Genomic DNA, 14,441 nt, shown 5'->3' on the forward strand with positions numbered 1-14,441 from the left:
TAATAAATCACAGTTGCAAAATACCAACACTAATTCCTTACCGACAAATGGAAAAACTGGTAGAAGTCACTCTCGGGGAAGATCGGTTTGGATTCTGCAGAAATACAGGAACGCATGAGGCAATACAGACCCTACGACATATCTTAGAAGTTATGTTAAGGAAAAACAAACCTACATTTATATACTTGTAGAGTTGGAGAAAGCTTTTGACAATGTTGACTGGAATACTCTCTTTAAAATTCCGAAGGTGGCAGGGGTAAAATACAGGGAACAAAGGGATATTTCAGATTTGTACAGAAACTAGAAGGCAATTATAAGAGTCAAGGGGCACGAAAGGGAAGCAACGGTTGAGAAGGGAGTGTAACAGGGTTGTAGTCTATCCCCAATGTTATCCTATCTCTACATTGAACAAGCAGTAAAGGAAACCAAAAAAAATTTGGAGTAGGAATTAAAATCCAGGGAGAAGAAATAAAAACCTTGCAGTTTGCCGATGACATTGTAATTCCGTCAGAGACAGAAAAGGACTTGGAAGAACAGTTGAAAAAAAATGGACAGTGTCTTGAAACGAGGATATAAGATGAACATCAACAAAAGTAAAATAAGAATAATGGAATGTAGTTGAATCAAATCAGGTGATGCTGAGGGAATTAGATCAGGAAATGAGACACTTAAAGCAGTAGATGAGTTTTGCTATTTGGGCAGCAAAATAACTGAAGGTGGTCGAAGTAGACAGGGCGCAAAATGTAGACTGGCGATGGCAAGGAAAGTGTTTCTGAAGAAGAGAAATTTGTTAACACAGAGTATAGATTTAAGTGTCAGAAAATCTTTTCTGAAAGTACTTGTATGGAATTTAACCATATATGGATGTGAAACATGGACTACAAACAGCTTAGACACGAAGAAAATAGAAGCTTTTAAAATGTGGTGCTACAGAAGAATGCTGAAGATTAGACATGTAAATCATGTAACTAAATGAGGAGGTACTCAATAGAATTGGAGAAAAGAGGAATTTGTGGCACAACTTGACTAGAAGAAGGGATTGGTTGGTAGGACATGTTCTGAGGCATCAATGGATCACCAATTTAGAACTGGAGGGAAGCATGGAGGGCAAAAATTGTGAAGAGAGACCAAGATATGAATAAACTATGCAGATTCGGAAGGGTGTAGGTTGCAGTAGTTACTTAGAAATGAAGAGGGTTGCACAGGGTAGAGTAGTATGGAGAGCTGCATCAAACCAATCTTTGGACTGAAGACAACAACAACAACAACACACTTTGAATGTAATTAAAAAGCATGGCAGTAGCAAAAAAAAAAAAAGAAAGAAAGAAAGAAAGAAAGAAAGAGTGCAATGTTTCTGAATCTTTCACATTTTATGTATATTTTCACGGAAGTCTGAAACAAACCATGTAAATATTATAATTGAGCACCTTTCCTGTTTTAGACTGCAAACTTTCTTCAGACAGTGTCAAAACACAGACATGAAATATATTTTGAAAGTCAGTATTGAAACAAATTGGACACTTCATTCACACGTATCATCATGGACATTCCATCACATGACGCATTATAGGGGAGCTAAGAGTGTGGATTCTCATTTAGGGACAGCAGAGTACAAATCTCACGTCCTGTAGCTCCCTTAAAATGCTTTAGGTGGATTTTATATGATTCCTTGCACAACGGGGTGAATGCACTTGACAGTCTTGACAGCAGCTGAAAGAATTTAGGGAGTAGTTTTAGAACACACGTAATGAACGTTTTGTACACCAAATGGCACCCGTGAACAACAGCATCTGAATACGGCCACTGTTGGTTGAAACTGGTTACAAGTATGTCATAGAATGTAATTGTATCTAAAACAAAGAGAAGCTCAACTTAGGATATACACCACACAAATATGTAACAAGAGATGCTCAGTGACTTAAATGACAATCTTTCACAGAACTGTGACATTGTTCCATTGAAACACTGTGCATCTCATATAGAATCAAAAGAGTAGGATGAGAAAGGTTAGGACACATCCAGAGGCACATAAAGAATTATTTTTACCTTGCCGGATCTAGAGATTAGGACAGCAAACTGCTAATATTTCGATGATGTGCCTACCACCATGCACTGTGAGGGGACTGTGGTATATATACATAGATGTATAGACTGCTAGTACCTTCCAAATTTCTGGTACAACTCAGCTAATAATCTATGTACATAAGTGATGTAGGATACTTCTCTTTACGGTGGAAGAAGAAGAAGAATAGTGAATTACAATTTTATCTAAATTTAAGCTACAAATAACAATTTTACAGCTATATTAGATGTTCTGCTAACAATTTCATAGCATCTATTATTTCAATGGCCTAAAATGTGAGAAAACTGCAACAAAAAGGATTTACATGATTGAAATCAACTTTTTCTGCCATACTAAGTAAATGAAAGTTCACAAATGATTAAGATTACAGAACCATTCATGATCTGACTTAGAAAATTAAGTGCCTCTAAACATTGTAATAAGGAATTGAGGAAGATCTTGTTATTTTGTACAAAAGTCAACTTCCATGCAGTTTGTACCCAAGTACCCAAAGCATCAACGGTGGTCACTGAGAACTGTGACAAACAAAGTTTCTCACCATCCATACCACAAACTATTTAATAGCCAACAAGTACTGTGAACATCTGGGTTAAGGACATAATAGTATCACAGAGGTTACCAAGCGGGCATCTTAACATTCTTGTGGATGTCAGTAAAGGACACATTAAAGTTTGCCTAACTGAAAACCATTACAATCTGCAACTAAACACACAACTGACAGCATTCCCAAATCAATTGCAGTCTGAGGCACTTGTGGCTTCCACGCAATGGAAGCTGCACGTGGCTACTCATGAACATGGAAGGTATTTGTTACAACGGGTAACTAACGAGACCACCATGAGTAGGCAAGTTACCTGGCTACGATGACTCATGAACATTTCCATAACAGCAATATGCTTTCATCTATTGTTACTGTTTGCTGTGCTTCATAAGTCTAGACACCCTCTACCAGCTGCTCTGCATTCATCTATGTGTACACATGTACATTATTTTTCCTCTCCCTGTCTGCACACTATCAGTCTTACTGTCAATAGAAAGTGCAAAAGTGCCTCACTGTCACTATGCCAAGTCTACACACTTAGCAGTACTTCAGTTTCAAGTAACACTGTGGATGATGCTGAATGATCCATTATGACCATTCCATTTACTAGTTCCACACAATTACTACTGTTGCAGCAAAAAGCAGAGATATCTGTACGACAAACTCATTTCCCTAATATCAAATATTGTGCATCATTAGAACACACTCATCAGATGGCTCTTTAGTGACAGAACTGCTGTCAAGAACATGTACGCATTTCCTCCATAATTTTAATGACTTGCTGCTCGTACACTATTGAAAACATCCTATGAGTTTGATTCATTGCAGCCATTCTTTCTAGGTGTCACAGTTTTCAAAATGTTAATGAACACAAGGAAAGAAACATAATGTATTGATGACGTACGAAGAAATACTAATATAATAGGAAATATTGAAAATATTGTATACTAAAGGTCAAAAAGCATAGGTCAACTGAGTAAATTAACAGCATTATCGTGAATATTTGAAAGTTCAAATATTAAAAATTAAATCTTACAAACTATTATGATGGCTGTTTTTATGCAACAAAACTTATCCCAAAACTTCCACAATACTAGAACTTTTCACCTTCATTTCAGTAAAGTGACTGAGATATGCAATTTTTTTGTAGTACTGTATGCGGAAATTGTAATTACTATGTATTTAATTATGAAAAAATGGCAAGGTACTGCCAAAAAATAATTAACTGTCTTGAAGAAAAGACTATCTTCACTAAACAAGTAACTATTAAGCCAACTGTTGCAACTGTGACCTACCCACAGAACTCGAAGTGAATGCTTGAACCAACTGAGGGCTGGTCAAAGCCTCCAGTCTATTCTTCAGACCTTCAAGCTGCAGCTTCCTGTCTTCATAATCAGGAACATTAGCAAGTACAGCAAGTGACTGCTGCATGCTGACTAGCTTACTTGCAATTCTTTCCATATCACCAGACTCAAATGCCTGAAATCAGAGTTTTATTTTGTGAATTATTTTTTTATTTGTTATTGTCTTAGTTATTTTTGTTTCGTCATATCACTTTTTCACAGTTATAGTGCTGTCTAGAGCAATACACAGAAGCAGTGTCAATATCTTAACATTCTTTTATTAACTTAAGCAATCTCTACAGACACGTGAAAAGTTACATGTAGAAAGACATACGTATATTTACTAAAAAGGCATCGCTGAGCAACAGCCAGTGCCTTGAGTGAGGCCATCCATTTTACACATGTCTGGTGAGTGACAACAGTTTAGCTTCCTACCAAACTGCAATTCATACATTATGACTTTGCAAAGTAAGATGTGACCTGTCTGCAAAGAGAAGGATACGTGGGGTGACTGAGGCTAATTTATTTTCCTTTTACAATATGTTTGAACATTTAAAAAATGTAGCATATTTAGAAAACAATGCACTATGGTCATGATAAGTGAGACAACAATACCAGTTGTGAATGTTTGTGCTCCCTGCAAATGAACTAATAAAAACAAAAGCTGGGGTGAGGACACTATACTCAGGTCAGTTGCAACATTGTTTACAACTTACAATCTTATTTTTAATATTCACACACTGCTTCACGTGTGAATAAAGTATGCCAGTCGTGGCTGATTTAGGCAGTGTTTAAGGAGTGCATATGGTTCAGTACTACCAAGTCAGCCATTGGCTTGAGAACAGCTAGTACCCTCCATCCACAAATGAAGCAGTGTGTGGGTATTAAAAATGAAGTCTTAAGCCAAAATGGTGGTAACTGGACTCTCACGTAGCGATTATGCCTATAATGAAAATGAAATGGAGGTGGTGGGGCATGTAGCAAGGTGAACGAATGGTAGATGCACCAAAGTTCTTAGTTGGGTGCCAAGAGATATGAACAGTCAAGATGACATTCAAGTGTGTGTGCCCACATGTGCACTGGATTAAGTTTCCTTGCCAGAAACAAGTAGCAGCGTACTTACAGTTCAGTGCTTTTCATTCAAACAAAAGGAACTTCTTTTTGCACTGTACAAATAAACGCATTATGAGTATATACTCAAAGGGATCGAAGAAAAATACAAAAACTGTGCAAAAGATTTATTAATAGATTTCAGAAGTGCTTTCTTTTATTTTACTAATATTTATCATTCACGACTTAATATGAAGAATATGTGAGTTGGAAAGCTATTAAAACAGGAATAAATAATAGTCAAATGCAGTATTTCAACAGAAGGAGGGATACAAAACATTTATATTCCCTTTTTTTTAAGTTTCAGTGGTTTAGTACATTATGAATAAGGCTTTTATTACAAGCTATTTCCATCCTTCTCACTGGGAGCTGATTGTAGGGTAGTTAATTACATTATTAAACATCCTATTTTATTTTTATGCAAAATCAAACAATGGAAACTCTAGATTAGAATATCAATGTAGGAAAGATAGACTGATACTTAGCATAAAGATGACACATTAAGTTGAAGACAGTTCCAATTAAAAGACACATACACATAAGCTTTTGGCCACAGCATTCGTTAGAAAAAGAAAGAGAAACATACGCCATTTATTCACACAAGCAAGCACACTTCGCACACACATGACCGCCAACTCTGGCTGCTCGCCAATGGCGTTCTGTCCGGACTGCCAGAGTTTGTGGCCATGAAAGTTGTGGCTGAAACCTTATGTGTAAATATCTTAATTGTGCCTGTCTGCTATTTGACTTGTAATCTTTGGGGTAAGTAGCAATTTATCTCTTCTACATTGTGTTATTTTCATAAGAGCATTTCAAAACTGGTTTCCTATCTTTAATCGCTTCAGAAAAAAATATACTTCTTCCATGTCAGTCGCAAGAATGGTCCAGTTGTCTGCTTCATGAAGTGCTTGTTTTGCAGCCTGCAATTGTGTTTTCAAATGGTCTATGTGCTCCAGTGTTGCCATTGATTGGCCTGTGTCCTGTTCAACCTGTGAAAAAAGAACCACAAATCATATCAATCATGTCAGGCTACAAAATGGGCACGACCAGACAAGAAATAACAGAAAAACAATCATACACTCCTGGAAATGGAAAAAAGAACACACTGACACCGGTGTGTCAGACCCACCATACTTGCTCCGGACACTGCGAGAGGGCTGTACAAGCAATGATCACACGCACGGCACAGCGGACACACCAGGAACCGCGGTGTTGGCCGTCGAATGGCGCTAGCTGCGCAGCATTTGTGCACCACCGCCGTCAGTGTCAGCCAGTTTGCCGTGGCATACGGAGCTCCATCGCAGTCTTTAACACTGGTAGCATGCCGCGACAGCGTGGACGTGAACCGTATGTGCAGTTGACGGACTTTGAGCGAGGGCGTATAGTGGGCATGCGGGAGGCCGGGTGGACGTACCGCTGAATTGCTCAACACGTGGGGCGTGAGGTCTCCACAGTACATCGATGTTGTCGCCAGTGGTCGGCGGAAGGTGCACGTGCCCGTCGACCTGGGACCGGACCGCAGCGACGCACGGATGCACGCCAAGACCGTAGGATCCTACGCAGTGCCGTAGGGGACCGCACCGCCACTTCCCAGCAAATTAGGGACGCTGTTGCTCCTGGGGTATCGGCGAGGACCATTCGCAACCGTCTCCATGAAGTTAGGCCGTCTTCCGCTCACGCCCCAACATCGTGCAGCCCGCCTCCAGTGGTGTCGCGACAGGCGTGAATGGAGGGACGAATGGAGACGTGTCGTCTTCAGCGATGAGAGTCGCTTCTGCCTTGGTGCCAATGATGGTCGTATGCGTGTTTGGCGCCGTGCAGGTGGGCGCCACAATCAGGACTGCATACGACCGAGGCACACAGGGCCAACACCCGGCATCATGGTGTGGGAAGCGATCTCCTACACTGGCCGTACACCACTGGTGATCGTCGAGGGGACACTGAATAGTGCACGGTACATCCAAACCGTCATCGAACCCATCGTTCTAACATTCCTAGACCGGCAAGGGAACTTGCTGTTCCAACAGGACAATGCACGTCCGCATGTATCCCGTGCCACGCAACGTGCTCTAGAAGGTGTAAGTCAACTACCCTGACCAGCAAGATCTCCGGATCTGTCCCCCATTGAGCATGTTTGGGACTGGATGAAGCGTCGTCTCACGCGGTCTGCATGTCCAGCACGAACACTGGTCCAACTGAGGCGCCAGGTGGAAATGGCATGGCAAGCCGTTCCACAGGACTACATCCAGCATCTCTACGATCGTCTCCATGGGAGAATAGCAGCCTGCATTGCTGCGAAAGGTGGATATACACTGTACTAGTGCCGACATTGTGCATGCTCTGTTGCCTGTGTCTATGTGCCTGTGGTTCTGTCAGTGTGATCATGTGATGTATCTGACCCCAGGAATGTGTCAATAAAGTTTCCCCTTCCTGGGACAATGAATTCACGGTGTTCTTATTTCAATTTCCAGGAGTGTAGTAACAATCCTTTTGCACAAAAGTGAATCAAATCTATTTCAAATACTTGCAGTTACTATTGCAAACATAACTAAGTTGTGCACTTTCACTTTTTATGGTATTTATCATGAGGGTATAGTCACCATGTCAGTATTCTCTGTCCTCCTACACAGTCTGTTTCAAGACATTCACTGCATTAAACTTTCTGTGCCATACTGGCACAGTTTTTGGGCCAGTTCTATTGTAACATTTTATGTAGCTTGCACCATGAAGTTGCTTCTGCCACGTAGATGGTGTCCCACTCTCTTTTGAGAGCATAATCATGTCAGATAGGTTCCTGACATGTGCCAATACAATCACTATCAGCAGCTGGTAGTTTTAATATATTTCACCTTTCTTAGTCATTGTAGAACTAGGATGGCAGTTACAAGAATAAATTAACAAATGCTTCCACATAACTGGCCAACTTCCACCAGTGTAATGTTGCTGATGCAGGAGTTGCATTTTGAATATATTTACCATTACTAGCATTATCCTATACACATGTGATTCAATACGTAAGAACAAGTAACTGAGTGTATCTGATTTTGTTGCTATAAAAAATAAAACTCCTTGCAAATGATCTGCTAAGTTGATATGCTGAGTTGATCTTGTAACGGGGAAAATAAAAGTGCAGATAATAATAAGCACTGGCAAATACAAAATAAAAGAGTAATCTATAGTGAAAATAGTCACTAGTCTACTGTTATGCTCTATAGTCACCCAACAAGAACTATTTTTCCTATTTCCACATTATTTGACTAGTCTCTGCTAAGCTTAACGTATCAATCTCTCAGTTCCTTTTTTCCACCTCCTTTTTACATGGTACATCTAATATCCTGCCACTCCAGTGACATGGACAGTCTTGGAGAGTGGCAGTGATGATAATTTCATGTAGAATATGGAAGCAAGTACCAGTAATAATAGCAGGGTTGTTCACAAGAACTGACACTTTACACTGAAAATACACGTGGAACTGCCTGTCTCACCAGAGTGTCCTCGTATTTCTACATAAACAGGATGATATAGCAATTCACAAATAAGTAAGTCCTCCAACTTTCCAGAAATTACAATCTCTTAAGGATAAATAATTGAACGAGGTGGGGGAGGGGGGAGGATTGGACTGATGAGCCTCATGTCACTATCAGTGACTATAACTGCAACTCCATGGTGGACAACATGCAGCACATGGCAATATTTGTGTAGCATACAGTTCTGCTTTACCTGCTGCAACTCCAGGGGTCACGCAGGTATGTCGCATGGAGACCCTCTACAGGAGATAAATACCTGTCCCAACAAACCTACATTTTTAGCATTTGTAGATTTAAAGGAAGTTTTTGACAATATTAAATAGAATACACTCTTTCAAATTCTGAAGGTAGCAGGTATAAAATATAGGGAGTGAAGGTTATCCACAATTAGTAGAAAAACCATACTGCAACTGTATGAAGCAAAGGGCACAAAAGGTAAGCTGTATTTGTGGAGGGAATGGGACATAGTTCTAGCCTCTCTCTCTGATGTTGTTCAATCTGTATATTGAGAAAGCAGTAAAGGAAACCAAAGAAAAATGTGGAGAAGGAATTAAAAAATCTAGGGAGAAGAAAGAAAAACTTTGAGGTCTGCCAATGACACTGTAGTTCTGTCAGAGGCAGTAAAAGACCTGGAAGAGATGAGTTGAATGGAATGGTTAATGACTTGAAAAGAAAAAAAAAAGAAAAGGTTATAAGATGAACATCAACCAAATTAAATTGACAGTTATCAAGTGCAATCAAATTAAATAAGGTGATACTGACAGAACTAGATTAGAGAACAAGACATAGGAAGCAGTTGATGATTTTTGCTAGTTGGGCACAAAAATAATTGATGAGGGCTGAAGTAGAGCAGGCAGAAAATATATATTGGCAATAGTAAGAAAAGTATTACCAAACATGAGAAAATTGTTAACATCAAAGACAAATTTAATGGTTTGGTAGTTTTTTCTCAAGTCATTTGTATGGACTGTAGCCTTCTACAGAAGTGGAAAAAGGAAAATTAACAGTCCAGAACAGAAGACAATACAAGGTTCTGAAATGTTGATGAGATGGGTAAATAAACTAACGAAGAAGTTTTTAATCAACTATTAAACAAACAAAAAAAAAAAAAAGAAATTTGCTGTACAACTTGTTTAAGAGAAGGGATTGGTTTATAGGACACATCCTGATGAATCAAGGAATGATAAATTTGGCAACAAGGAAGTATAGGGGTAAAAACTGTAGGAGAAACCAAGGCTTGAGTACAGAACCAAGTTCAAATGGACATACATTGTAGTAATTATGCAAAGTACGTTAGTGTGGAGAGCTGAATCAAAAAAGTCTTCAGACTGAATACCACAACAACAAAATTCAACTGTAAATTGTTATTCTGCCTATTTTACACAAGATTGAAAGAGGCAGTTCCTTAAGAATGTGTCCATGCTCTTAGGTACATTACCGTATGACCCGATTATCATTTGCAGCCATATGGTTAAATTTTTAGATCTAAGTTTATGCCCCTTCTTAGCTCTTTGGGTGGTGTAGATGTGATTGTTATACACTGTGTTGCGATCTGCATCATTATCGCAAAATCCATATGTTGTTGTTGTTGTGGTCTTCAGTCCTGAGACTGGTTTGATGCAGCTCTCCATGCTACTCTATCCTGTGCAGTACCTACTGCAACCTACATCCTTCTGAATCTGCTTGGTGTATTCATCTCTTGGTCTCCCTCTACGATTTTTACCCTCCACGCTGCCCTCCAATACTAAATTGGTGATCCCTTGATGCCTCAGAACATGTCCTACCAACCGATCCCTTCTTCTGGTCAAGTTGTGCCACAAACTTCTCTTCTCCCCAATCCTATTCAATACTTCCTCATTAGTTAAGTGATCTACCCATTTAATCTTCAGCATTCTTCTGTAGCACCACATTTCGAAAACTGAGTTACTCTTATGTGACCTATCTCATCTTGGGCAGAATACTTCTAGAGCAATGACAGAATCTTTTCTGTTGCTCTGAATTATATCATGGCCAAGATACAATAAACACAACAGATGTAAAAATTATTCCAACATTCAAGCTTCTCTGCAGATTAGTTACTGTTCTGTCAAACTCACAGATACACTACAATTGTTTCCTGGCTATGAAATATACCTTTATTAGCAGTTTCTGACAATTACAGTTGCATATAATGAAAGTAATATTCATTTCTTATTCCTTGTTCCTGCTCTGCCTCTTCATATTTGCTATTGTGCATGTATTTTTCACTGTGCTAACGTAAGAAATCTGTTAATAATTAAGTAAATATTTGTGCTTTAGGCTTGAAGAGTTGTGACTGTCAGCAAAGACCTCAGCAACGCCTTTAGCATACGGTACTAGATGGCATATTGCTTATCATTACAGTCTAGTGACTATGGATAGTTTTGACTCAATTTCTTTGTGCTCTGAAACGAAGAACATTCTTTTCACTTTGCCCAAAGTTTCTTTCTGCTGCCCAAACAATCTACAAACTATTTCTGTCCAACCTTCTATACACCTGGTCCCAACCCCTTGCCACACAAGTTACATCCCATTGAAAGTAATAGGTGCAAGGCCTATTCTATGTACCCACGGAACACATGTTATTCCAGTTCCATCAGAGCACATTCTATTCTAGCTGCATTCCAGAGACATAACCTACTTTGTCAGAGCACAGCCACTTGCAAAAGAAGTCATACTATGTACCAAATCTGCTGAAACTTCTGCAAACAAATAAGCTGTCCACCTAAATCACTACAACCAAACAATGCTCAGGAGCAAAACTGAGCACCCAGTGGAACTAATGATGCTGTGTTTTACAACCCATGCCATTGAAACAACACCCTCTCCAAATTTCAATTTACCTTAACTTCATATATGTAATTTGTCCTTACAATACACCTGTTGCCCCCATAATACTCTTGTCCCAAATGTCTGCTGGGGTGTTGCGCACATAAAAAAGCAGGTTGGCGGAGGGGGGTGCGGAATGACAAAGTAGTAGTGTGGCACATGACACTTCACACAGTAGCATCATTCTGCCATGTCTGTCTGTACGCACAGAACATCTAGAGTTGATTTTCATACTAGTTTATGTATGATGAGGATACTTAACAACTGTATAGTTTGTTTTGGGTGCCATAACACAACCATGACAAGTAGTACATTAAAAGTGACAGTGTCATTTTTTCAAGCATATAAATGTTTTGTAGGGATAGTCAGAAGCAGAAACAGTGTGGTGCTCACACCAGCACTGCCAGTTATGAAGCTGGAATGGCTGGCAGATTTGCAAAGTATTCTCCAGTTCTCTCTCTCCCCGCACAGAATGCACCAAACAGCTGCATTCTTAGTTGCACATCATCATAACCCCTTCGCACACCCAAGTCCATCCCTCTCATGCCTCCCTCTTCACTCTATTAATCTGCAGCCATAGTAGTTTCTCTAGTCTTCCTCTTCCTCTGCTTCTGTTCCTATCCCATTCCACTTGTCCACTTCACCATGTGTCACTCTCAACATCCTCTGCCTGCATCAGTCCAAGTTCACTGGTGCCACATTTGCATACTGTTCTCTTGGTGCCTCTCCTATCCAACCATCAGCCTGCACTCCCTTCACCCTTCCCTGCCATTCCCCAATTCTCTTTTCCCCTCGACCACTCCACCCGGCAACCGCTCACTACAGTCAAGTCACAATGCAAGGACATTATAGCTGTCCAAGACATTGTAGCTGTGTATGTTTGTGTGTCGAGAAGTCCAGATGACCCCTTTAGTTAGGTGTATTGGCCTGGCACAGCTGCAAGATTTCCACTGCTACAGAAAATGAATTACAATAATCCCCTTCCTCAATTGGCTTTGGCATTTTGTTTTGGCTTCTCTGGTGGGTTGCTACGCTATTGTTGCAGATGTTTTTAATGTTTACTAAGACCTTGGTTATGTATCTGCAAACAAGCAAAGTATTAATTACGTAACTTTAGACTTTCAATGCAATAATTAAAACTTTATGATCATCCCTAAAGTGTGTTTTTTATTTATTTTTTTATTTTAACGATAGGCCTGAGGAAGGACACTAAGTTTAGCTTCTGTTTCTATCACGTTTATATGCCCATCAACTGCTCAATGCCTAAGCTATATAGTGAGTTTCCACCATTATTCCTTTCATTATTTATATTCTACCCAGGATATGACCCATACTTCAGTGGGCTTTGAATGCATTCAGCCAACCAACTCAGGTGTTTCGTTGTTTAGCCATCCTTCACCTGAGTTAATATTCCATCTGTAATTACTTTATGATTTTAGGACATTTAATGTTGAGATTCCATAAGACTGTTACTATGCAGAATGTATTTTTCTTCAACACACAGGTTGATTTAGTAAGTGTTCAAATCCATTTAACTACCATGGCATCTGATTAGAATATTTAACTTAAAACTGACAATCATTAAACACTGAAAAACTGATCCTCGCATTTATGCAATCACAGAGCAGTCATTCTGTGAATAATGTGTTGACAGCTGTAATGAAAAAGGGAGGGCAAGTGTGAAACAATGAAATTGATACAGGAAGAAAAACAGGACATAATGAGCCAGGAAAAGCTCAAAAGTAGTTCATTTGATATTACTGGAAACAGGACACAATGCGATAGGAAAGTAGTTTATTTGATATTACTGGCTAGGATATCAATTATAACAGTTAAGTTAATTTAGCAGGACCACTCTTTCTCTCCTTATTTTTGTTAACTGCATTACTTACCTTTTCAATATCTTTCTTTACAGCATTCATTTTCTCCCGTAAAAGCATGGCTTCCTGTTGTAAAATTTCTGTATCTCGCATTATTCGTGGTAGACTCTGGAGTATCTGTTAAAGATTGTAAAATGGGAAGTTGCAAATTAAAATATGATAACATAACAGTAATGAATTAGGGGAGTAATCCAGAAAGTAAGTTCTGTTGCTGTTTGGTATGTTGCAAGAAATAAGATATAGCTGCGACTAGTGCAGTCAAATATGAATAAGAACTAAACATGTTGTAGGCACAGGTATTCGGACGAAAACCATGCAAGAAAATGACTTTGTAGTAAACGTAACAGGTCCAATGATGTAGTGAAAAATGAAACAGATGTCTGCGTAAAAGCTCTGCAGAATGTTCTAGAACAGAACAAAACAAGAGACAGTAGTTACCACAGTGCCACATAGGCACAATATAATCTATATTTCACACATAAGTAATGAAATTCAAAGGACAAATATTAAAATAAAGAAACTGTGAGCTGAATATGCAAACTGTGATGTGCTCCATATTAGTAAACTGCTGCATAGCCTTCACACCAAGCATGTCTTCCACCTAAACTGTGAAGGGAAAAAGTTTGTGTATGATTGTGACAATGAAATAATTCAAGAAAGATTCAAACAGACTAACACTGTCTATAAACATAGTGCTTTGAATAATAACAGAAATGTATTAGAATAAGACAGTGACTTGACAGGCAATAAACTTCTCAGGATGGAGCTAGACACTAGAAGGAACAATCAAAAGAGTGAGTGTTTACAGACAATAAACAATAAACCTAAATCTGGCACTGTAGATCAAATGAACATTTGGTTCATTAGGAATAAAATATTAGAACATTTCTGTAATACTGAAAATGTTGATGTTGCATGTGTAACAGAACACTGGAGGACAGATCAGGTAGAATATTTTATCCCTCGAGCTTATACTGTTGGTGAAATAAAATGTAGACGTGAAAGAAAGAATGGAGATGCACTAATATTTGTTAGAGATACTATAATATTTTCTAAGATAGATGTTAGCACTTACCATACTGAACTAGATGGGGAATTAAGATGTATAAG

The 14,441-nt window shown here is 39.0% G+C and overlaps 1 protein-coding gene across 2 annotated transcripts in view; it reads right to left on the reverse strand.

The window, feature by feature from the left end:
* LOC124712331 (conserved oligomeric Golgi complex subunit 7) overlaps positions 1 to 14,441 on the reverse strand; it is a 79,848-nt gene that overhangs the window by 55,732 nt on the left and 9,675 nt on the right. For both annotated transcript variants that reach the window (XM_047242637.1, XM_047242629.1), the window contains exons 4-6: positions 13,344 to 13,448; positions 5,935 to 6,066; positions 3,920 to 4,103 (exon numbers count right to left, since the gene is read on the reverse strand). In XM_047242637.1, the coding sequence (XP_047098593.1) occupies positions 3,920 to 4,103; positions 5,935 to 6,066; positions 13,344 to 13,448 (421 nt within the window). The remainder of the gene's footprint in view (positions 1 to 3,919; positions 4,104 to 5,934; positions 6,067 to 13,343; positions 13,449 to 14,441) is intronic.

The sequence above is a fragment of the Schistocerca piceifrons genome, chromosome 1 (genome assembly GCF_021461385.2).
Source record: "Schistocerca piceifrons isolate TAMUIC-IGC-003096 chromosome 1, iqSchPice1.1, whole genome shotgun sequence".
NCBI classification, from domain to species: Eukaryota; Metazoa; Arthropoda; class Insecta; order Orthoptera; family Acrididae; genus Schistocerca; species Schistocerca piceifrons.